Source organism: Passer montanus, unplaced genomic scaffold (assembly GCF_014805655.1).
Source record: "Passer montanus isolate IOZ18808 unplaced genomic scaffold, ASM1480565v1 scaffold42, whole genome shotgun sequence".
NCBI classification, from domain to species: Eukaryota; Metazoa; Chordata; class Aves; order Passeriformes; family Passeridae; genus Passer; species Passer montanus.
The window spans coordinates 2272504-2290446 of NW_024369041.1; the positions used below are offsets into that span (position 1 = coordinate 2272504).

The 17943-nt window shown below is 38.2% G+C and overlaps 1 protein-coding gene across 1 annotated transcript in view; it reads left to right on the forward strand.

Moving 5' to 3' along the window:
• The window catches only part of GLUD1 (glutamate dehydrogenase 1), a 28855-nt gene extending 13250 nt beyond the window's left edge, over positions 1-15605 (forward strand). The window contains exons 4-13 of the mRNA XM_039719755.1: positions 680-743; positions 2354-2448; positions 6546-6725; positions 8218-8355; positions 9436-9573; positions 9690-9770; positions 10530-10653; positions 11534-11625; positions 13577-13639; positions 14244-15605. Coding sequence (XP_039575689.1) covers positions 680-743; positions 2354-2448; positions 6546-6725; positions 8218-8355; positions 9436-9573; positions 9690-9770; positions 10530-10653; positions 11534-11625; positions 13577-13639; positions 14244-14363 — 1095 coding nt within the window. The 3' untranslated portion in view covers positions 14364-15605. The remainder of the gene's footprint in view (positions 1-679; positions 744-2353; positions 2449-6545; positions 6726-8217; positions 8356-9435; positions 9574-9689; positions 9771-10529; positions 10654-11533; positions 11626-13576; positions 13640-14243) is intronic.
• Positions 15606-17943: the final 2338 nt, after the last annotated feature.

The window sequence follows — 17943 nt, forward strand, 5'->3', positions numbered from 1 at the left end:
TTTTTTCCTGAAAATCAGGAGACTACAAATAATAGATATTGGAACCTGGAATTTTTTTTAAGTTGATACTGTTAATAAAAGCTTAAATTAAGTTACTCTTCAAAAAAAAAGTTAATGTTTTTGTTTATTTTGATTAATAGTTTTATGCTCCATTAAACCATTCTATGCAGTGTTCCAGTGTGAATAATAACTAACTTGGCTTATAAAAGGTTTACTGCAGGCTTGCCTTCTTGCCCTAATTAAAACAACTTGTACAGAAGGGAATACTAGAACACATAACAGATATTCTAAGCTCAAAGCTCCTGTAAGGATTTGTGTCAAGTCATTTGGCTGTGTTGATTGCACAACTGGCAGGGCCAGCTCTTGCTGTTGCTGGTTGTAAATCGCTCACACAGGATATCAGATTTGTTTGCTGCAAATCTCTGCAGTGGGCACAGGTGGTTCTTCCTGTGCCATGCTCCCAATTTGTCATGGATCAGAATGTACAGAAAGAAAGCCCAGTATTTCCCGTGCTGCCTGAATACCAACGGTCTGCAGGGAGTGGCATATAAATTATATAAATTATGAATCATCCTTTCTTCTACAAGAAGAGGGCGTTGGCTTATGCTTGGGCTAAGTTTGAGCAAATACTCATAAACACTAATGATTTCTTCTGATATTTATTGCTTTCTCTCTATAGGACAATGAATTGGAAAAGATCACAAGAAGGTTTACCATGGAGCTGGCAAAAAAGGGCTTTATTGGTATGTTGGGCAGCTTTACTATTCAAATTTCGGAATCTGATTTATTGTGCATTGGCAGTGTCCGTTAGGTGGTATCCTTAAATAACAGTGTTTCTGAGAGCTGTAAACAATTTGGATACAGAGCTTTCAGCAAAAACCACAAAGAATTGAGTCATTGCATCTTAGTGCATTTAAAGGGAACTGTGTCTTAACTTTTTCTGGTGGCTGTTGTGCTATGAGAAGCCACAAAAGCTGAGGTCACGGTATCCAAAATAAATCACATTTCTATCAGAGTTAGATCATAAAATGGTGACCATATTTGTTGCAGTTTTAATCTCTAATAGCAAGCTCTTCACTGTTACTGTTTCCTGTAGTCTCAGTTGAGGCTTTTGGCAGGTATCTGAGGAAAGAGAGGAAGGAAATAGAAGATCCACCCCAGCAAAAGTTGATGGCTTCACCCATGGCAACCAGAGGCTGCAAGGGAAGCGTAGGCAAGAAGCACAGGAGCCTGTAGTAACAGAACCTCAGCTTCTGTAATGCCAGCAGGGCCTTCATTCACACTCAGCCCTGGGCTGTTCTGGTAGCTTTGCTGTCTGGACATCTCCTCTGCAGAAAGCTGACTATTACCAGCTCAACTTTTAATTGAAGGGAGCAGCTTTACCCAGAGAAGGTTCTTACTCAAATGAATAATGAGGCATGTAACTAGTTAAAGGTCTGCCATGTATTCCTGATATCTGACTGCCTTGGGAATGTCTACGCCTTTTCTTGCTCTTCAGCCAGTGTTTGTTGCTCTTCCAGACAGAGCATTTATCATCTAAATTAAGCTCCTTTATAAACACACTTACTGATGTTACATGTGACTATGGTTTTGCTATACACAATGCAAGCTACAGTGATAATTAGTTCTGTGACAATTAAAATGGTTTGATAAAATTATCTTCCTTTTTGGCTCTCTGGTTGGTGCTACACAACTTTCACAAACCTTTTAAAAATACTTGGAAAAATTGTTGGGGCAGAGTTGCATATAATATCCTGATTAACAAGTTTCTATGATCTTAAATAGTCTGGGGAAATACTATTTTTAGCTATCTACAAAAACCAAATTTTTTTTTTAATTTCAACAGATGTGTGAGACTTCTTTTAAAGGTTTATTTCATCAAGAAAGAGAAATGAAACTTTTCTTGAAGTAAGCAGTAAAATTAAATGCGTATGCTACAGTGCAGTGACTAGGTACAGCCTACCTTCAAGATTAAACTCCCCCAGGAACAGAAAGGAAATTGTTATGCAGAAGAATCCAATCAATATCACAGTATATAGAAATCATACCCAGACAGCACCCTCCCTTGTAAAATAAACCAAACCACTGCTCTTTCTTATTGACAAAGTGGCCTTCAGCTTTTATCAAAAGGCTTATGTAAAGGTTAGGGGTTTTGATAATATTGTAGAAAGGTGTGATACAGCATCTAAACCTGCATTGAATCCGGGACAATATGTTGCTTGCATAATAAACTGAGGATTAAACAGGAAAACAGTTCTTCTCTGCCAAGGCCTGCACAGTTCCCAAGGGAATAATGATTGACAATAACTATTTGTGTTGGATCCTTAAGAGCTGTTTTCACTGTTGCCAACAGGACCTGGTGTGGATGTGCCTGCTCCTGATATGAGCACGGGGGAGAGGGAGATGTCCTGGATTGCTGACACCTATGCCAGTACCATAGGACACTATGTAAGTCTTGTGCAGAGGCTTTCAAGCAGAAAAGCTGCCTAATCATATCCATTTGTTTACGTATTGGATCTAAAAATATTCTTGCAAACTGTGACAGCCTCGGTGTGAGGATTTTAGGGTACAGCAAAGGAAAAATAGCTTTAAGGATAATATTCTTACATTAGCCTTAAAAGAAGCTTCTCTGATACAATAGTGATTGCAACTGTTCAACAAAAGAAAATACAATGGTTTTAAAGGTATATAGTCTAAAATTGGTTTCTGTTTCTATCATTTTCCTCTGTTTTTCATTGGTACTGTAATTACTAATTTAAAGTTAACTGCTAACTGAATTTACAAGTTTTACTGAATACATGCTTTTGTTTGTTCAAGAGACCATGCAAATTACACTCAGACTATTGGTATAACTTCTAAAAATTTTAAGACTCTTTGCAGTCTTAAATAAAAGTAACAAGTTTCATTGTGGACTTCAGCAAATTCTTCAAAAAGCAAAAGCAAAAATACACTGACATCATTTATAGCCCCGAAGGCAATAAAAAAATTTAAAGTTCTTAAAAATTACTTTGTAATGCTAGCCCTTGGTTTGGCCTTTGTCCTTGGGTCAGTGGGGTTATTTGTACCTGTTAACCAAACACTTTAGTTGTATGCTTTCAACAGGTCTGTTCAAAGAAAAATGCATTTTGGACAACTTGTTTGCCAGTAGCTGTGTATTAGTGTGTTAATGTGCTATTCTATTGCATGTTTGCCTATCCCAGCTCCTCTTTCTGTACTTAGTGCAGTGCCTTCCAGCAGCTCCCCTGAAGCACTGCAGGGTGTCTGCTTGGGCATTAGTGCCACCCACCACGTGCCTGGCTGTCCCCAGGCTTCTCCTGACTCCAGACTTGTCTGAGGCCTTGGGCAGTAGGGGGTGGAGAGGCACAGGTTATTCTAAGCCTGAAATACTGTCTCAGGTATCTTATGGAAGGAAAAAAAGAATGCTTGAGGAATCAGCTGTGGCATGCTGATTAGTTGAGTTAAATTACTTTTGTACAAGGCTCTCTGTTAGGGATATCACTGTAAAACATTATTTGCTTTTGCTATTCACATAGGTAAATACTTTAATTAAAACTTGATATCTGATAAAATGGCAAAGTTATGACTTCAACATGCAGGGTGGCAGCTAGTTCCTTCAGTCAGAAGTGAAAATTGCAACTTAGAGCACAACTACGGCCTCAAAGCATTGAGTTTTAACATTTAACCCATTGCACTAAAATGTATATTTCACTGTGATACAACAGTACTGTGTTGAGACTGACAAGAAGGACCACAGCAAGTGACCTGCTTTAAGATTTGCTGTATTGAAGAGTTCTCATACAGTTTTATATACAACTCATTTTTTAAAAAAATTAAACTAAACCCTGATAGAGAGGTTTTCAAATGGATGAATTTCTTATTCTTACCACTTTATAAGCTCACCTTATTTTGTAGTCCTACACATTCCAATGATTCAATGACAACAGAAAAGAAAATAACTACTGATTATTAAAACTGTAATTACAGCTTCTTTTTAGACTCTCTCTGTATAGCAGTATCCTATTGAAAAATAAAAAAACCTGAGAGGATTCAGGTGCACTTTTCTGCAAAGTTAATTAATAAATGGAAATAAGGGCTGGGGGGGGGTGGAATGTTAGTTTCCTTGATTTTATTGGGTTGCTTGTTTGTACTTAAGAGAGTGGTAGCCACTGTGGAACTCCAAGCTATTGTGAAAATGACCAAGTAATGGAGAAGGAAAGCCAGAATTCTGACAAGGCTATAAAAAGGGAAATAATCCATCAAAATCAGTTTCTAGAGGAAGATGTTTCAGATAACTATCTAATTGGGACACCAAGAGCAAAAATAAAGGTGATTAAGGAATACTAAAAAGATAGAAGTGACCATGGGGAACAAGGGAAGGGAACTAGGAGCAGAAAATGAGGAATGAACAAAAGTGAAACAAGCCATAATTGCAAAAACAGATGGAAGCTGTGCAAGGGACTACATTCAGTGGAGTGGAAAGATAACTGGTGAGAGGGATCTCTCTGAGATATGGACCTGATGGCCCTGTCCTTGCACACTGCACACAGCTGTGTTCAGGGAGTTTCAAGTGGGAAAGATAAATCAAATAACAGATATAAGCAAATAAGGGAAGTGTACTCAAAACCTACCATATAGAGCAAGGAAGCTGGAGAGAGAAGGAGGACATCATTGCAGGGAAAGGGGTAAAAGGGGTAAAGAAAGGAGCAAAGGTTGGTGCCTGAACATCACCAACTAAGTTCATAAGCTACCAGTGCTGATACACAAGTCTCTGATGCCAGGTATAACCCATTTTTCAAGGTTCTCAGCAAAAGCCATGCTCTTTGGTTTTCACCCAAGTTGTGTTGAAAGTTTTTGCTTATTGACTTGAAACCAAAGATTTTAGGACTTTGACATCAGCTGTGGCTTTTATATGTGACTTCAAGGAGACCAAGATCTGCCCTCACTTCATGCTCTATTTTCTTGCCAAACCATGCAAGTTGTTAATGGCTACCATGTTAACTGTTCCAGAAAATCCATCTGAAGTTGCTGGATCACTGAGTTACATATGGCTGAAGTTTTTTTTAAATTAATCCTTTCCGCTCTTCTGTACTTCCTGACACAATCAACTGACTTTTGGTACACAGGAAAGGACTTTGATAAATACATCCTTATCTATGGTGGGAAGCTGTATTTCTTCACGTATTTATAAAATAGAGTCCCTCTTTTGTGAATGCACAAAGCCCAAAGCGTAGTTTAAGACCATGTAACAGAATAAAAACCTGAAAGTCCATCAAAGCATCAGGCAAGAGAACACCCCTGCCAATGTTTGTTACAGTTGACATGCCACAAGAGGGAGCATACAGCTTATGGAGAGCAGCGAGCTGTGTTTTGGGAGGCTGAATTGGGAATTCAGGCAAGCCCAGCATCACCTTCATTGTTCTTAAAGAGGCTTATATGTTAACTCACTGTCGTTTTCAAACAGTGAATAGCTTTAGTCTTCATTATGGCTCTAGTCTCCTGCAGCCATTCTGCCTCTACTTACTTTTGTCTGCTCCTTTCCTTCCTCTCACCAAGCACCCTGCACCACAGGCATGCAAATGCCTTTGGCACAAGGGATGGAGCAGAGGGAGCCTCCCTCCATCAGTGAATGTGTGCCTGGTGGAATGGAAACCCATCCGGCTGCTGGCACTCTCATTTCAGTGGATTCTCTTTCATCCCTACTTTTTCACTTGTGCTGGAAGCCAAGCCACCCTGTGACTGTGCTCCCAGGGTGTGGGAGCATGGGAACCACTGGTGACAGAAGAGGGAGTTCCAGTGTCTGGTTTGGAAGAATTTCTTGTTGTTAATTCCAATTGGAAAAATCAGCCATGGTTTTAAATAGCTATTTTATCTTGGCTGACTATGTGAATATGGAAAACTTAATTTTATTGCCACCAAATTAAGAATAGAGGCTACACTGTAAATGCTGCTTTTCTGAATAAAAGTAGTAATTACACAACTTTTCCCATATGACCTTCAAACACCAGATTTTCTCTGAGAGCATCCCTGTATTCTGACTACAGACCTCATGCCTCATTTTGTAATTGTAAAATAACTGAATTTTTTATAAAGGAGCACTAAACACTGTTTAAAGATTATTAAAAGCCAGTTCATGGATATGTTTGAGCCCTTAAAAAAAGTATGACCTCAAAAATAGTGATGTAAAGAAATTGTGGCTGTAAATAGGAGTTGACTTTAAGAAACATTCCTGAAAGATTTTTGATTTGTCTGCTTGCAGATGTCACCATGACACTCAGACTGAAGTTAACACACACACTTAGAGGCAACAAAAAGTCACAGACCATATCCACTACTGCATTACACAACTTTCCTGACAGAATATTCTGAGGTGTTCACACAAAGCGAGGAAGGAAATCATCTTTACAAACTAAATTCATTTAAGCTGTATCATGGTCTGACTCTTAAAATTTCTGCTTTCCCTTATGTCAAAGCGTACAAAACTTCTTGTTCCAGCTGTTTTTTGATTGATTCATTCCATGCCTCACAAGTCCTTTGCTGTTTTACAGGATATTAATGCACATGCATGTGTAACTGGTAAACCCATCAGCCAGGGTGGGATCCATGGACGTATATCTGCAACTGGCCGTGGTGTCTTCCATGGAATTGAAAATTTCATCAATGAAGCCTCCTATATGAGCTTATTAGGAATGACTCCAGGATTTGGAGATAAAACATTTGCTGTTCAGGTAACTTTTTTCCTTGGACGGTAGGAAAAGAAATAGTACACAGACTTTCAATAGAGCTTTTTTTAAAACAGGCTGTAGGCCTCAAAAACTGAGAGAGCTTTAAAACTTCCAAGTTAACCTTTACTCTCAAACTTCAGAAACATTTTTCAAGCAACATAGGTATCCTTTATTTTGGACTGGTTTTTATAAACTGAACTTTCAATTGCACTTTACAGGCACAAAGCCAAATCTCTATAGTCTTTATGATCTTGTAAGCTACAAAGACCAAATTAAATACTGTTACAGGAGGTATTTAAACTAAGCACACTTTTCAGTGAGCTGTGACACTGGTTTCACCTACACAAAATTTGCAATGTTTTACAATAAAAAAATTAACAAGAGGAGAAATTGAGGGTCCCATTACAGAATAAGCAGTTGGAAAAATAGAAATTAAGACCTTGTCCTAAATTTGTGTGGTTGAACTTACATTTTTGGTGCTCCTAAGACTTGGGGATTTATGTAGATGAATTTTGAAAGTGTTTGATAGTCAGTAGTGTGCATTATTGTTCCTAAATTTTCCAAGAAAGGAAGTTTGTTCAACTTTAAACAGTATGTTAAATGGAGCGTTTGAGGAACTGATTTGTTTTGTTGCTTTCAAAAGTGCTTGTTAGAAAAAAAATAGCAGAGTAATTGTAACCTCCAAGTTGTCCTCTAGTTAACCTGTGGTCTGAACAAACACCTCTGCCCTGCACAGGCCCAGCAGCACACTCCTCTCCCTGCACTTTGGCATTTTAATGCCTGGCAGAGGAACCAACAGGCCCTTAAGCAAAATGTAGACTGACAACATGGCCATAAGAAAAGCAGAAAATTCTCATAGGAAAATGAACCTAGAGCATTTCAAAGACACCTAAAGCATAACAGACTCTTCTATCAAAGTTTGCTTCTAATACATAAGCAAAAATCCCAATTATAATTGAAGCTGTGTTATACAGGAATTCATTATTCAGCTTTTTTTTCCAGCACAGACTCGTACAACAAACTTTCAGCATTGATCATATGACTTTTTGTCTGCTATGTGTGTTCTTTCACTTCCAGAACATCAGCATCCTGGAAGTAAAGGAACTTAATGGCCTGGAATTAAGTCAGTAGTCATACAAAAATCCATTAATCCCTTTAAGAGGGTGCCAGTCATAAAGTGGATACACAGAACATTCCCAGGTTGATAAACATCATAGTTTCAACACTTCCATAGTACCATTACCCCTTCCTTTCTATATTTCCAGGATAAAACACTTATCACAACTGTGATAACTGGCTACAGTGTATAATTTCTGCAGTGAGATTCAGACAAGAATGGAATGTATGTAGATTTCTCCCATCTTGCCTATGCACATCATCTAATGCCAAGATGTGCCAGTAGATGAAGAACTACCTAAACCTGTATTAGCCCTAGTAGTAATCATCATTTTAACTGTAGGTTTAACTACTTTTCCCTTTCTCTTTCCACCCTCAGGGATTTGGTAACGTGGGCTTGCATTCTATGAGATACTTGCATCGTTTTGGCGCAAAATGCGTCGCCGTGGGAGAGTTTAATGGTTCCATCTGGAATCCTGATGGGATTGACCCAAAGGAACTAGAAGATTTCAAATTGGTATGAAACTTGGCTAAGCAGAAAGAGTTTCATTTTTGTCAGCTTTGCAAGTACATAGAATGACTGATGACTGTAAACTGGTGGTGTGATATTTAAAGCATGCTGCAAATAGTCCTTACAAAATGGCTTAGAAATATTGATTCTTCTGACTTTCCTTCTTATCCCCAACAAGAAGGCAAATGCAGGTTAAATGCAAATTAATACACCTTTTTACCCTTTGACCTGACTCTCAAACAAAGTCTGTAGGTGTGCAGGCTAATTACTTTGTTTTCAGAGTTGGAGTTATTATTATATTGCCTTTCTTATGCCTAGACTAGAAAGGATGTCTTAAAGAACCAGGGCAAGGAGGTTCCTGAAGGATTCCTGACTGAGAATCACAAGCACATGGTTGTTTAAGAAGTACAAAATGTACTTTTGCTGTTTCTTACCTATTAGATGTTTCTGAAAGAATGAAAGCCTGCCTGGCAATGTGACTTGAATGTGTAGTTTATAATGAAAACTGGATGTGGTCTTTTTATTTCAGCTTCCAAGTGAAGCAGACTTGAGGGAACAGTTCACAGGCACTAAAATACAATCTTCTGCTTAAAGCTTCTTAGGGACTTATTTTATGTCTCTTCTATAGGGAATGTTTGAATTTCTTTATCACCCTCTTTCTCAAAAGAATGTAGATTCTATCACTAAACAAAGGCTATCCTGTAGTACCGAATTTTAAAAGCCATTTTGAATCTTATGTGATGCAACTTATCCTGGGTGTAGCAGACTAGTGAGTCATTTCAGTTGTTTGAAAACTATTTTAAGAACTGAGAGGAACCTTTTTTTTTTTTAATATTACAGAGCCTTACAGAGCCCAAATGTTTCTCAGAGTCTTTATGCAGAAAGCAGTTATGCTTCAGTCTTGAGAACTTTGTTCCTGAAGCTTTATAGCTTGCTTTTTTTGTCTTAAGTAAGGATAGGAATTACATTATGTGCTGACTCTCCAGTACTGTTGCTTCTCCCTTTTCTCACTCAAAGTCAGAAGGGAAGAAATTGGTATGAGTGCACAACACACTGAAACCACTGTGGTTTGTTTTCTTCACACAGCAACACGGGACAATCATGGGCTTCCCCAAAGCAAAGCCACTTGAGGGCAGCATTCTGGAAACAGACTGTGACATTCTCATCCCTGCTGCCAGCGAGAAGCAGTTGACCAAGGCCAATGCACACAAGGTTAAGGCAAAAGTAAGTCAGAGAGTTCCAATGGAAATGAAAACCAGAGATGTTCTGTTTAAATACTAATATTCAATAACAGCATGAACAAACCCAAATCTGTACCTCTGTGCTGTGATTTCTTTCAGATTATTGCTGAAGGTGCCAATGGGCCTACAACTCCTGAAGCTGACAAAATCTTCTTGGAGCGGAATATCATGGTTATCCCTGTAAGGTTCTATCATCACCTTTGATTTTCATTTCAAAGGAACATTTTTGTGAGGAGTACCAGTAGTTATTGAAGGCTTTTATTAATAGCCATTCATTCTCTAAGAGTGTTTTTTAATAACTAATGTCTAGGAAACAGGTGTCAATCTGGCTGAAGAATTATAATATTTATTAAAGACCTCACTACTGTAAATGACCAAAGATAACAACTGTTAGCTGACATTTACTCAATCAAAAGTGCACTAAAGACAGTAAGAAGGAATAGTAAATATTCTGGCCAGTTTGTAGACATGGTCTGTCTAGGTGATGCTCTGACAGAACTGTGTACTGCAGAGTGTATAGAGTATGTGTAGTGATAGTTTGAAAGAATAAGACCTATTCAGCTGTAATGACAATTTTTTTTCACAGAGGAAGGGTGTCCTGAACAAGTGATCTTGCTAGATAGAGTAGCTGATCTTCAGCCTTTACTCACTGAGATGGGCTAAGAATGCTCTAATTTTCCTAAAGACTGGTGCTGAAATAAAAGTAAGTAGTCTGTCAAGCAAGCTGAACTTGATGTGTACTGAAGTCAGGTCCTATTTTGAATCAGTAGAAATCCCTGAATTGAAGAAGAGGATGTTGTCCTGTAAGAGTAAGAACTGGATTGTCTTCTATACTGCAGCTTAAAGTAGTGCCTTGGACATAATACTGCTTGCTTTTGCAAAATATGATAGTGCTTTGTCACATGGTCACAATTCAAAATGTTTCTTCTTTCTGTGCAGGATCTTTACCTGAATGCTGGTGGTGTAACAGTATCCTACTTTGAGTGGCTGAAAAACTTGAACCATGTCAGTTATGGCCGTCTGACTTTCAAATATGAAAGGGATTCAAACTACCACTTGCTCAGTAAGTGCTCACTTCTGCTTCCACACACTATTTAATTAATAGACTGGACTAGGCAAACACCAAATGGAAACAGAACTATTTGAAATTCACCACAGTTTCCCCAGAAATCTGTAATTGCTGCTTACTAAAGAACAGAAAAGGCTTCATAGGTTAACTGACCTGAACTCTAATGACTTAAGTTAAATGTATATTTTTCTGGTTATCTTTAAATTCTTTCCTCAGTTTTGTAAAATGGTGAAATCAAGCCACTTATGTGAAATATTACTTCTTAATAAACATCTTTCAGCTGTACACTTGGTATTTAGGAAGCATTCTAAAGAACTTCAAGCAGGTGCCATTGTTCTGCACATACGACAACAAAGGATTTCTATAAAGGCCAATAATATAATAGAGACAGGCACTGGAAAAACCTGCTTATGGCTCACAGCTTCCCTTAGGGTCATTCTGGGCTGCCTGCTTTCTGGGAAACAATAACAACTATGTGAAGAGAGGAAGCTCAGTGGAGGAGAACTGGAGGATGTTGCTCCATTTTAAACAGTACTCTGTAGAAAACATTAGAATATTGAGACGCTGGACTTGGCAAAACATACACCTGTATAGTTTTTAATATAACCCTTTCTCTCATAAATCATACATTTTAATTTGTTTCTGAAGTAGTGGAGAGTTATGGCAATTCTCACTTAAATACCTTTCTTAACTTTGAGACTGTGTTGTCTCAAATGCTCTTTGTTGCTGTTTAGGAATTTCAGAATTTCAAGAACTAAGAGGAAATTAATATCAAAGAAAATACCAAAGCACTGCTCATGTCTTAAGGAAAAAAAAAAATTCCTAAAATTTCATATTTGTCAGTTACCTTGCATCTAATTTTTTTTTTCCCTAGTGTCTGTCCAGGAAAGCTTGGAAAGAAAATTTGGGAAACATGGGGGAACTATTCCAGTTGTGCCTACAGCAGAATTTCAAGACAGGATATCGGTAAGTAGTTGCTACTGTTTTTTTGGTTGGTTTTTTTTTTTTTTTACTATTAAGGGAGCTATGCTCTGATATTATAACTGAAATCTAAATTTTACCATTGTAGCTATCATGGAGCATTTTTCCCCAAGCAAAGCATTAGTATATGATTACCCTGATGGCCAGACAGAGCAAGCAAATGATCTGCTTCAGAATATTGGAAATAAGCTATTTTTCTTTTACTTCAGTCCATGTAAAATACCTCCAATATAGTAAAAAAGCTACAGTTTTAATACAGATGCTTTTTGTATTTTGGAGCTCTTGTTGATATAGTTTGCCTAGTTTTCCAAAAAACTTTGAACAAGATATCACACCTCAGACAGTTTCATGTTTCTGTAACTCCAGAATAACAACTAGGTGAAAAACTGTAGCTTGTTCCTTTGAGTGAATCAACAGGCAAAGAAACGTTAGGTAAATTTCATTGCTATCTGTGGTATAGCAGTACATGGTGGGGAAATTTGCACATGAAGGGATGGGTTGTGAGCTCATCCATTTGCATTTATAAGGAAATTACAGCAGTGATGACAAAATACAAGTCTAGAAATCCACAGCAATCAATAACTGAATCCAGCATTAGAAATTGTTCTGGAGGGGTAAGACTGAGTAATGATGCACCACATGAATTCAGAGTGTGCTGCCTTCTGAATTCCTGTGTGCAGGTTGGGTCTCTGCATCTTCCAACACTGGAAGGGTGGCAGAAGTTCAGAGCAAGATCACAAGGATAGGTAAATTACAGGAGCTTCTCCAACATGGAACAATGAACTAACTAACCTAAGTCCTTCTAGCCTGAGCAAGGCCTGAGGTGGAGACAGTGATCTGTAGATGAGGGATATGGAAGGAGGTAGGTAAGGATAGATTGTTCCCTGCAGGGAATGGTGGAAGAGAGTGAGATGTGCTCTAACCAAACCAGCACAGTGAGGTGCAGAATGAAGAATAAGGGGACAGTTCCAAGCAGAGCAGACAGTTCAGGTGTGCAATACTCTGCCAAGGGATACATGGAAACTAAAAGCATCAGTTGGTTAGGTTTTTAAACTCAAATTCAGGAGGAGGGGGGTAAAAGTCCAGCAAGTTGTGAAAAACATTAAACTGTGCTTCCTGAGGAAGAAATCAGGGGAAGTGCATATAGACTTGGACTACAGCCAGATGATAGCAATAGACTTTAGCCTGATCCAGAATGGTACATTTTATGCATGTTAAGCTATACAAGTAGAATATGATGGGTTCTGTGGCTTAAAGCAGATGCTGGATCTCTTAAACACAAGCTATAGAAACTGGCCTAGTACTTTCTGATTCCAGCCCAAATTGGTATTTGAAAGAAAACAAGTATTTTGTGGACCCAGATATCAAATTATTAGTAAATTACAGCAGTCAGGAGGATGGAACATTAAACCTGTAATGAGTCATCTTAATTCTTCAACTGCTTATTGTTCTACATATTTAAATTTTAATGGGAATAAAGCCATGGAGTTGCTAAGGGCTAATGTAATGTGGAGTATATGAATTTAGAATCTATGTCCTTCCTAAAACCTGTCTTCAAAACAATTGCAATAGGTTGTTGACTCTTGGAAAATTTTTTAATATTTACTGTGTGGTCTGAAGGCTGAAAATGTAGTAATTACTACATCAGTAGATAATGGTAGCATCATGCATCTAGAAACTAGGCCCATAAAAGTCTTCAGTGCTTACATCTGAGGTTTTAGAATTGAATTGACCATAGCTAGCTCTTCACATAACACAGAAAAGGCTATTTAGATCTTCACCCATCATTAGAAGAGAATGAGTGAACAAGCTTCAGTAATGAAAGGAATCTAACGTGTCATTGTCCCCAGCACACAATGAAGACCTTTTTGTGTTTTAGGATACAAAGGATTAAAAATCAAGGATTAAACCTGGATTTTATTCTCTGTTGTTGCAGGGTGCATCTGAGAAAGACATTGTGCACTCTGGGTTGGCTTACACGATGGAACGCTCTGCCCGGGTAAATATTGCATGACTCTATACACTTACATGGAGGAAAACTCCCATGACTTTGGGACAGTTTTTGAATAGGTTGTACAGAATTTCTTTGCAATTAAAGGATGACATAAGTAGTATGTGATTAAATGAAAGTCACTTAGAGTATGAAGAATTTCTGCTCTGTGCCATCATGGCCAACTTTAACTGGGTATAATAACCATTAGATATTATTCTGGTAAAAGGTATAGTAAGTAGAAACTTCTTTGTTGTCCTTTTGTACCTGGCTAATCTGGGACACGTACATAAGAGTGCTTTACTTCACCATGAGCAGTTTTAGATTAATTTCTCTATACTGTATATTTAATTAGTGGGACAAAGGCTACTTAAAACATCTCATCTCTCCTATCAGTGTAAGACTTGAAAAGGAGTAATATAGTGACCTGGGAAAGATGTCCTTCCCTTTCAGTTCTCAGTTGTAAGGGCAATCAAGAAATTTCAGAACTGATCCACAAAGTACCAATTTAGTAGCTCCTTACTTGTTACTCCTTACTTGGATCCCACAAGCAAAATTGTTGATCTCCTATGGAGAAACGTGCAGAAACTACATGTAACCTTTTCTGTTTCAGCAAATCATGCGTACTGCCATGACATACAACCTGGGTCTGGACCTGAGAACAGCTGCCTATGTCAATGCAATTGAGAAAGTCTTCAAAGTGTACAATGAGGCTGGTTTGACCTTTACATAAACAGGCCACGACCGCTCCTTGTTGTATCCCACCCCTCGCTGTTAATGTACCCTCTTCTTGAGAAAGCTTATCACAAGTTTACATGTAACCACAAAATTTTCTTTCTTCTGACATTATAGTGGATTCTATTCTCAATTAGTTTCAGTTCCAAACTAGTCTTTTTTACAATAAAAATCCATGGATTAGGAAATTGTATACAAGTATGTATCTGAAGATAACAGTTCATCTGCACTTGTGGGGGCCATTCTGGGTGTTTTGCCTACAAAACAAAATGGTACATTTTATGTATGAAAGAGTGGTCTTGCCACCTGAGCCACTTCTCAGACTTCAGATCAGATACTGTACTATATGAGCACTTAGCTCATTATTACTTCATGCACTTTTGTTTAATGACATAATTTTGGCTTCAGCACTTTCAGTAAGGCCTTGTATGATCAATGCTGTGGCATTGTCAAAGGAAGAATGGGCCTCCAGCAGGGATTAACTTTGATAGGAGTCTAGTTTTTATTTGTAGTAAAGCTTCAGGCCAGATTCTCTCAAGGCAATATTTTTTCTTTAACTGTGCTACTGTTACAGGACTGCCTTTCCTTGCTTGTTCAAGCTAGTTTGACTATCATCATGACGTTTGTAGCGCTGACAGACTAATATTTTTATAAGCTGAAACTATTGAGCAACTCTAGTTATGTTTTTAATCAAGTATCTACATAACTACTCTGACTATGGGTTGTTTCCTTTTTTTTTAAGAAAGGGATATTCTGAATTTGGTAAGCAATCATACTTAGGTTTTTTGGAATTCTTTTTCAGTCTTTTCCTTTCAGAGGCTTTCTGAAAATTAGATACTGCCTCAGTGAACAACTAGAGTGAAACTGAACCCAGAAATCATTGGCCAAACCACAGAGGAGTTAGAATGCTGCTATAAACTTAATTCACTGTCTTAACACACACAGCCTTTTTTTTTTTTTGTCATCAGGAGGTCTTGAAAGTTTTGAACATAAAGTACAACAAAATAGACCTCAACAAAATATTGGATCAAGCACAGTTTTTGAAGTTTAAGGCTTTTGTCCCTTGGAGTCCCCTTGAAGTGCCAGATGTTATTTATGTAATGAATATGAATGTTTTTTTTAAAAAGACAATTAGTCCCTCCCAGAAACTCATGCTTTTTTCCTAACTACTTTGTAACTGCATGACATAACCTGGAGAGAGAGCAGTTATTAAAAAAAAAGTTGACCTTTCCAAACCAACTATGCTGGTGTATTACTGTTTTCTATTTCATGCAATAGCTACAATCTGCATCTCTTCACAGCACACATGTCAGTTCATTACCTGACCACTACTGAGATACTGGCCCTGAATTATCTTAAGGGGCTCACTAATACAGATCTTTGTCTCTCTGTCAGCAAGATTTTGAAGTTGCATATATTTAGTAAATCACTTCAGATCTTTTTAGCTTATCCTCTAAAATGTGTGTGAAGAACTATTTAGTAGTTAGCATGGAGCAATAAACCTGTGTGAGGCATTTAATTGGTGGCTTACTCTGTTATATATGCTGGCATTTAGGGTTGTAAAAGTACTACAGATAAAATAAGTGCAGCATATCTATATGCACACTGATACTATTTAAAAAAACATGAACCCTTAGAGCTTGAGAATTATTGTGATAAAGGTATGGATCTCTAAACACAAGATCTATATCCTGGATCATATTCTTCAGTGCTCTTTTTACATAAACCATTATAAAGTAAAACAAAATTATGATTTTAACAGTCCAGCTCCGACAAATTGTGACCAAAACTTGGAGGCTAAAAGCTCACAAATAAACAGTTGTATTACAAAAAATAAATTAAGAAATAATCTTAAAAGTAGTGTTGCATTATCTGGCAGCAAATTCATTTAAAGCAAAATTCTTACTGTTGTTCTCCCTCCCCTGCTTAATTTCCTCCATAGCTGGTAAAGCAGCCCTAGTTTGGCTGGGCAAACTTGAAAATTGGGACCCTTTCAGTGCTGGAGCATACAGAAAGCTGGCATAGATAGCTAACTGGGATATCTTCTACCTCCTACCAACTTTGAAGGGGAAAAAAAGCAAAAGCCTGCACCGTGCCCGTTTCCCCAGTACATTAGCATCCTCTATTCTTGTGTACACACACATTACCACTTCTTTTCTGGGGATATCTTGGAAAAAAAAAACCACACCTAACACCTGGCATGATTTTGCTAAACCCAGAGATGAGCCCTTAAGGTTCACTGGACCTCTACTTAGCAGCTTGAGTGCAGTAGTTACTGACCTCTTGTCAAACAGAGTCAGTGTTGGAGACATGAATCCAAGCATATCCACGGGCCGGTGTTACAACAGCTTAAGGTACTTTCAGTCAGAGAGTTGAGATTCTCTCAAATGCTTGGAGGCTCACTTGAGAGCACAGCAGCTGATTTGCCCTTTGTAGCTAAACACAAGAACCAAATCCTTATCAGTGACCCCAGACTTCTTGTGATAGCCTGCTCTGAAATAATCTCACACCAGTTCTGAGCATTGTTGGCCTCACTCCTAATGTGATCAGACAGTTAAGAAAAAAAAAGAGTTGCATGTTCCTTATCACATTTTGTGCATGTACCTCTCAACACCCAGCAACAACAACAGAGAGAAAAAAGTAGCAAAATTTTGTAGTTTCTGTAAGTTAATGTGATTTCAAAGGTTTGAGTACAAAGCAGCTCTAGCCTTTTCCCAGCCCAAGCCACAGCTGAAGAAAGCAATCCCTCTCTGTGATGCATATTATAAATACTGTTTTTTTAACTAAAACTGTGGCTTCAGTTAGGTGTCGGACCCTCCTTACATATTATGAACACACACACACAAACACACAAGTCTCATCTGCCAGCTAATAACCTTATCACTGCTTGTATTCACTTATATGCCACTAGACATTTACTAAAAAACTTGCTGTACTCTTTGGCAGGGAGCCAGTCAGGACCAGAAGTCAGCTGAGAACACAGATTTCCTCTGGACCACACCTACTACACAGGGCAAAGCACATCCTTCCTGGGTGTTTGTAAGCTCTCATTCAGCACTCAGTACTGCTTAGATACATTGTTATGTTGAGTAGCAGCTCAGCAAGTACTCTAAAGCTGCAAGTGAACCCCATGAGGATGCCAACCACAGTGTTCAGGGTCACATGCCACCTGCAAACTACTAAATGCAAAGTGTTTCTACTATATAGAAGAGCAAGCAGAACAATAATTTTTTTATCCCAGAGAAGTACTCAGTACTACACCTCTTTTTGATTGGTGTCAACTGCCACCATCAAGAAGTGTCAAAGCAATGGAAAGCCTTGCTGTGATTTCAAGGTGCTGGGTAAGTAACCCCAAAATTATTCTGTTACTAATTGAGAAGTCTGTAGTATCAAATTCTAAGATCTCATTCTAAGTTCATATGCACAACAGAGCATTCCTGGCTTTTGAGGATTTTTTCTGGTTGTTGATGCATTACTCAGAATTACCTGGTTGTGATTCTCCAGCTGCTGTCCTTGTGTGGGTTTCACAGGAGCCCTGCAGACACAGTCAGTGCCATGTCTGTGGCACAGCATTGCTG